The 7500-nt window shown below is 41.0% G+C and overlaps 1 protein-coding gene across 1 annotated transcript in view; it reads right to left on the reverse strand.

Moving 5' to 3' along the window:
• tyms (thymidylate synthetase) overlaps window positions 1-1614 on the reverse strand; it is a 5643-nt gene extending 4029 nt beyond the window's left edge. The window contains exons 1-2 of the mRNA XM_062521052.1: window positions 1168-1614; window positions 874-947 (exon numbers count right to left, since the gene is read on the reverse strand). Coding sequence (XP_062377036.1) covers window positions 874-947; window positions 1168-1408 — 315 coding nt within the window. The 5' untranslated portion in view covers window positions 1409-1614. The remainder of the gene's footprint in view (window positions 1-873; window positions 948-1167) is intronic.
• Between the last annotated feature and the right edge of the window lie 5886 nt (window positions 1615-7500).

A 7500-nucleotide genomic window follows, 5' to 3' on the forward strand; every position in this document is an offset into this window, starting at 1 on the left:
ATTCATAAATGTTGCGTTTGCCAAAGAGAAAGTATAATCATGTCCTATGGCTATTCTAAGCCATCAAATGTGTCAATATAATATGCTACATTACAGCAAATAGGCTGCACATGTACAGGAAAGGTGTTAAATCCATAAATTAAGTCCATAAATTCAACTCATCAACTTTGTAATCCACCGGCGATTTACTGTTGCACAGTGCTATGCCGCCTGAAAAACTTGCATATACGCGAGTTCAGACTTGACGTGAGATTTGTGCGTATAGCACCGATCACGTTCACATTGATAAATGCCATACTTTGCGTGGAAACAAGCGTACGCCTGTTTTTGGTCGTACGCACGTTTCATAAATGAGGGCCAATGTTTTTTTCCCGTCGGTAAAACCTTTTGCTGCGATTCATTACAGCCTACAAATTAAATCATGTATAATTGTAAAATAACTAAATTTAGTATAGGCCTACTTGGCTACAACGTTTCCATTCCATCAATGAATGAATGCGGCTTGTCTCGTACAGCGGGTGGAAATCCCGACACTCAACTATGACACTTAATAGTGAATCATCAAATAGCCCCCAGTTTTCAGAACCCACCAGTCCCAACATTTAGCAATAAAATTAAACATCCATTACTTAATTATTCAACACCCCTGGCCAAAAATATGTTCCCGCGCGCCTGCTTGTGTGTAGCCTATGTGTGTGTGTGTGTGTGCATATGGGTGTGTTTATTATTCTGCACCCCTGGCCAAAAATATGTTCCAAGTTCCCGCGCATCTGCTAGCACGGTCAGGTAATGTGGCTTCATCATCAGATCACTAATGTGACTTGTAGGCTACTGGGAGGTTCATAGCACTAATGTGACTTGCACAGCACTTACTTTAATAAACCACAGCAGCTCCTCCACGATGGCCTTCCAGAATACACGCTTTGTCGTCAGCAAAGGAAACTGGTCTGTCAAATACAAAGATGATAGATTGTTTTGTAGCCTACATCGAAGCTACTGTCAAACCGTGCTTAACTCTCTCCTTTGGAAACTGTAACGTTGTAACAAAGGGAAGGCGTAGTATATCCACCTTTGTTCACCAAATGTTTACCATACATCAAGAGACTTTGCAGACGACTTTATAAACGTCTTTATTGAATAACAGCTGAAGACTGAAACGCGACTCACCCCGTAGACTGTATCTAGACTGTGCGCCGAACACCGAAATGACTCCGGTTCCAGTCCGATCGCCTTTCCGAAACCCGTTCTGCAGAATGTACTCAATCTGGCTCAGATATCCGCGCTCATCACAGAACAAGGAGAAAGCCGCTTTCTCCAGGCTCTTCTTCTCTCCGTCTTTCTGTGCAAGCGCGTCCGTCTTCCCGCTGTCCGTAGTGGTAGAAAGGTGGATGTCTGAAGTCGCAGGCATGTTGTTTAATGTTGATTCACTGCTGCAGTAGGCTATCAAAAAATCCGCGAGTGGAGAGGACACACTACTCTTGACATATATTGCTGCAGTATCAAAAAATCCGCGAGTGGAGAGGACACACTACTCTTGACATATATTGCTGCAGTATCAAAAAATCCGCGAGTGGAGAGGACACACTACTCTTGACATATGTCCCGCCAAATGACAAGTCGTGGTTATCAAAACTCCCGGGTTCTTCTTCTTCTTCTTTTTCCGGTTTTTATGGCGGTTGGCAACTAACGTTAATGGTGCATTACCGCCACCAACTGGACTGGGGTGTGGTACTTGAGTCTACTCTTTCTTTTTAAACAAATAAATAAACCAAAACAAACCAATAAACCAAGACAAACAAAACCCCCAAACAAGTAGATAAACAAAATAAATCAATAAATAATCAAAACAAAAATCAAAGTGTCACCATAATTATGGTGATGATAAATACTACTACTACTACTACTACTACTAATAATAATAATAATACATAAATAGCCTAAATTAAATTCTATGGAGCAATCCTGTGTTCCTCAGGAAGCCAAGTACATAATTAAAACTAAAAATATTTCACCTGAGCTTCCTTGCAATATGTTCTTCATGTCTAGACTCAGCTGGTTTTCTTGCAGTTGTGAATTTAGTTCTTTGTCTCTCTTCCTGATATTTAGGACAGTGAAGAAACACATGCTCTATGGACTCTGGACTCCCACAGACTTCACACTTGCCATCAGCATGCTTTTTCATTAAAAACAAAGGACAATTTAATCTTGTGTGTCCATACCTCATTCTTTAAAACACATCCTCCTCCTGCTTGCTCCTGTTCGTCTGTCTCTGCTCTTTCCCACATTGCTCTGGATGTTAGAAAATTGTCTTCCAGTCTTCCCACTGTCCCATAACGCTTGCCATTTTTCTTTCATTTTGTTTTTAACCATACTTTTAAGGTCTGCTTTGCTATAATCCACCTCTATATCAATGATGGATTTTCCAGCAGCCTTCTTTGCACATTTATCTGCTGATTCATTGCCTGCAACTCCTATATGAGCTGGTACCCATACCAGTGTCACCTCTGTCCCTGATTTCAGCAGATTGTTAACCAGTTGTACTATATCTAGTACAATGTCCTGCCTTGAATTTGATTGGCAATTTTTTACACTCATTAAGGCTGAACTGGAGTCTGAAGCAATTACTGCCTTCCTTGGCCTATTGACTTCCACCCATACCAGAGCTAACAACACAGCAATCAACTCTGCTGTGAAAACTGCTAAATCATCACTAATCCTTCTCCCAGATTCTCTTTTTAAACTTGGGATGACATAGGCAACCCCCATTCTTCTGTCAGATTGTTTAGATGCATCTGTATACAAAACAACACACTCTCTGTACCTCTCCATTAAATAGCTGCACCCTATATTTGTCCAAGTCATTTTCTTGCTTCTCTTCTAGCAACCCCAAGTCAGTGGACACTTCTTTAAAAACCCATGGAGGCTCAGCTGGGAAAGGTACAGTGGGACTTACTTCAATTTCATTAAACCCCATCTCAGAGACTTTATTACTCCCGGGTTCTTCTTCTGGTTTAATTGGCGGTTGGCACTACTCTAATGGGTGGCTCGCAAACTCGCCTCGATGCTCGGTCTTCTAGGGGCGTTCCCACTGATCTATAACTAAAACTGGATAGACTATCCCATTGTTGCCGCCACATCATTTTTCATATAGAAATGTGAGGATCGAGGAAGGGAGGGAGGGTGTATAAAAGACCAAATGAGAGGCACCCAATACAAAACGCCCGGGCAAAGGTGACCAACAGAGATGGTTTATAAGGCGAGACGACTCATATGAGGGTCAATTCCGGTTACCCTGTGACGTAGTGCCACTCCCATATAGGAGGCAAACGGGAGAAATAAACCTTATCTCGGATTATGACCATTCCCTTAGTCCTACATTCAGCAATGCAAGTAAGGAACCCATATTCTACAAGGCACACGTCTTTCTAACATTCCCACATTGAAATCGTATTTTCCAGCAAGATAAATACATAGAAAAATAACTTTGTTCACGACCTGTCCCCCCTGACCTGACCTGTCTTCGCTAATTGCGCAGGCCACTTTGCACTTATGTATGTGGAATTTGGCTAAAAAATAATTAAATTACAAAGAAAGTATCTTCTCCAGCTCCTCACTATAAGTGGTTACTGTACAGGAAGTGTGTGAAGGGGCTGGTCATATCCTATGTCATGAATTCCTATGCAACGTCAGGAAAACAGGTGTGCGCAAATAAGGGGCAGAAAGCACCATGAACAGCATTAAGCAGCTGCTCTCCGTGAAATTATTAAAATGAATTTTAGGGCCGAAAACAGCACCATTCGTAATGGCAATGGTTATAAAATGTTCAGGAATGTAAAGTAATGCATTTCTTTGCTAAAAAACACCAAAACTGCCAAAAAGACAATGTTAAATTGATAATAAAAACGAATGGCAAACTCTGAAATAAACTCTGAAATGAGATGTTATCATTTAGACAACAGTGGCATACAAAAAAATGCTGATTGTAGCTTACAGCAGCGGGTTATTAGGCTAACTTTATAACGCTGTGACCGGCCACCCGGCGTCTTCTGCCCCACAGCTGCGCACGCATCTAGTTTTGTTGGTAAACGGGAAATACGTGTATCCTATACTATCAGTAAATGAATCAATCAAACAAACTAACAAAACAAATAATAATACATAAATAAAATTACAATAAAACTGAAATTCTTTCCATTAATTCTGTATCATTAAGGTACGTGAAAAGAGCTTTAATTCTATCTGGTTGCATTCCTTCCTCCTTTATGTTGTGAATGTCTAAATCTGTGTCTTGCTCCAACCATTTTTTGTCTGTGAACATCGTATTTTCTGCATTGAAATAAAACATGATCAACATCGTCCTTAACTCACACATTTGACAAAGACCATCACTTTCACCTAATAGCTGTAATGTAGCGTTCAGACCTGGAAGTCCTAGTCTTAATCTTGTATACCACCTCCTCTTTTCTGTTAAAACCTGTAAGTCCTAGTCTTAATCTTGTATATCAACTCCTCTTTTCTGTTAAAACCTGTAAATCCTAGTCTTAATCTTGTATACCACCTCCTCTTTTCTGTTAAAACCTTTAAGACCTAGTCTTAATCTTGTATACGCAGGGGCCGGTTTAGCTAAAGTAGTTTAGACTGGTCTATGGGGTAAGATAGGAGGACTTAAGTTTGTTTATGGACCAGTCTAATGCAAGTAAGACAGTTTCACATTCACCATTCATTTCAGACTTAAAAAGTTAGCCACCTCGGTCCCAGTCTAGCAGCATGGCCTACCTGGTTACACTGTGTGTTGGGTTGACCCAGTCTAACAGCATGGCCTACCTGGCTACAGTACCTCCCCACTGTGTGTTGGGTTGACCCATGGCCTACCTGGCTACCTCCCCACTGTGTGTTTGTGTGAAACAATAACCTTTCTCCATCTTTTCAATTTACGTACTGTATCAGCCCTGATTAGTAGGCTAGGTTCATTAAAATGCTATATTAGACTATATAATGCTCATCTAATAATAACAATACTCTATAACCAGACTATAACCATCTATATATCAGCCCTGATTAGTAGGCTAGCAAGGTTAATTAAAATGTTATATTAGACTATATCTAATGCTCATCTAATGATAATAATAATAATAATAACAATAATCTATAACCAGATATAACCATCTCAGGCCTGATTAGTAAAGGCTTCTTCAATGTAATAACAATAATCTATAACCAAATATAACCATCTCAGGCCTGATTAGTAAAGGCTTCTTCCAAACAATGACATGTAGTGTAGGTGTAGTCTTTAATAAGCATTTTAATGAAGTATTTTGTTTTTATTAATTATGTCATCACTGCATTGACTCTCCTAACTCCTGCAGATGTCAAGACAAGGGCTTGGGCTGTAGCCTAGGCCTGAAGATTAAAGACATTATCAACCGGTAGGTATAAGTTGTTTACAAATAAAAAGTAAGCTACAATTGTGTAGAAATGAATTGTTAGCACTGGATAACATGTTTGTGAGTGAGCTGACTACAGCCTCATGAAGCACTCATCTCAGCTACACTACGCACCGGACAGAGTCTTCACTGGACTTCACAAGCAGATAAACAGGACAGAAATCCCTGCTGAAAAAAAACAGCAAGAAACCAGCTTATGCTGGTAGATGTTTTTAGCTGGTCTTTGCCTTTTTTCTTCCAGTTATGTTGCCCTGCTGAAAAAAAACAGCCTGACCAGCTTAAGGTGGTTTGCTGGTTGACCAGCTTGTTTGACTACCCTATGATGGTTGACCAGCTAGACCAGCTAAACTCTCGCGAAAACATACCAGCAATGTAGACCAGCAACACCAGCTAAAATGACCAGCTTGAGGTGGTAAAACAATCAAAACCAGCTGAATTACCATCAGAGACGGTTTACAAAGCGAGACGATTCATATGAGGGTAAATTCTGGTTTCATTGTGACGCAACTGCCACTCCCATTTAGGAGGCAAACGGGAGCATTTCTATGGTTGAAATAAACCTGTTATCAACGGTACCTGCTTCTGCTGATTCTACACCGTTCTAAACCGATTATCTCGTCACTGATCACGCCCCTTTGGGAGGCGGAAGTGGGTGCCATAGACCTCTGAAGTTCGCCTACAAAAAGGCACCATCTTTGCCCAAATAAGGAGATCCGGTATCTTGAGATTTTTTTCTATGGGAGAATAACATGGGGATTTTCAATTATCGCACCTGTTAAACTCTCGCGGAGATGATGACATTGGAAATGCAGACATTTTTCACTACACAGTTTTGTCCACTGCCGTCTAGTGGATACTTTGATCTTCGGTAGGTGAAGACAGCACACTTTGATCTTTGCTACCCAAGAGCTAACTTACCATGCAACTTGCCATAGGCAGTTAGCTTCAATTAACTCCCGGATCTCCTTATATGGGCAAAGATGGCAGCTTTGGATCCTTTTTGAAGGCAAACTTCAGAGGTCTATTTCATTCCATTGAAAAAACCCTTTATGATTCATCTTGGTAACTATACGATCTTTGTTACCATCGTAAGCTGGGTAAACCAGCTGAAGGTATGTTTTCGCAAGAATTTTGCTGGTCTAGCTGGTCAACCATCATAGGGTGGTCAAACAAGCTGGTCAATCAGCAAACCACCTTTAGCTGGTCAGGCTGTTTTTTCCAGCAGGGATGGTCCAAATCTAAGCAGTTCATAATCAGATTTAGCACATAAATGGTCCAAATCTAAACAGTTCATTTGCAGAAGGGCTTCCTGTTGGTGAGAAACACACGACTCCATTACCCAGAATGCAGCGCAGGCTGGTAGCAGAGATTTGAGACCTAAACAACGCTGATCTGCTCAATCTGGATGCTCGTAAGGAGCCAATAACATCTTCTTCTTCTTCCAGCTTCCTCCTACAAAAGCAGCCAGGTGCTGAGGCTTGTGTGTGTGGAGGGGTGTGTGTGTGTGTGAGTGTGTGTGTGTGTGTTTGCAGGCGGTCCTCATCCACGCTCCGGCCTGTGGAGAGAATTACAGGATGAGCTAGTATGTTCTTCGAAGTGTTTCCAGGTGTGTGATTGTCCTAATAAGCTGTTAACAAGGATTTTTAATTTCTCACGTTTTCTCACGTTTGTGAGAAGAAGGCTTGAACCTAAATGGTGCAACTAGTAGGCCTATGTCTATCAGGTTGGACTTCACTTAAAACGCTGGGTGAAGATCGGTGTCGTATAGGCTGCTCTATCGAGATGGCTAACTTGCTTGTCGTTAGCTAAATACAGTGTTTACGTTGACGTTAGGTTAGGGCAGTGGTTCTCAAACTTTTTCTTTCATTCCCCACTTTGATCAAGGGGGCTTTCTCGAGCCCCACCTGTCCATCATCGCTCTATAGAAAGTATAGGTCAAGCTCAAAATTGTCATATTTATAACGTCACTTGCTAAATATACATCAGTAGGCCTAACAAATAACAGTTAGGCTACTAAAGATAAATATCAGTTCAAAAATAGAGAAAATAAAAATCT

This window comes from Sardina pilchardus, chromosome 19, assembly GCF_963854185.1.
Source record: "Sardina pilchardus chromosome 19, fSarPil1.1, whole genome shotgun sequence".
NCBI classification, from domain to species: Eukaryota; Metazoa; Chordata; class Actinopteri; order Clupeiformes; family Clupeidae; genus Sardina; species Sardina pilchardus.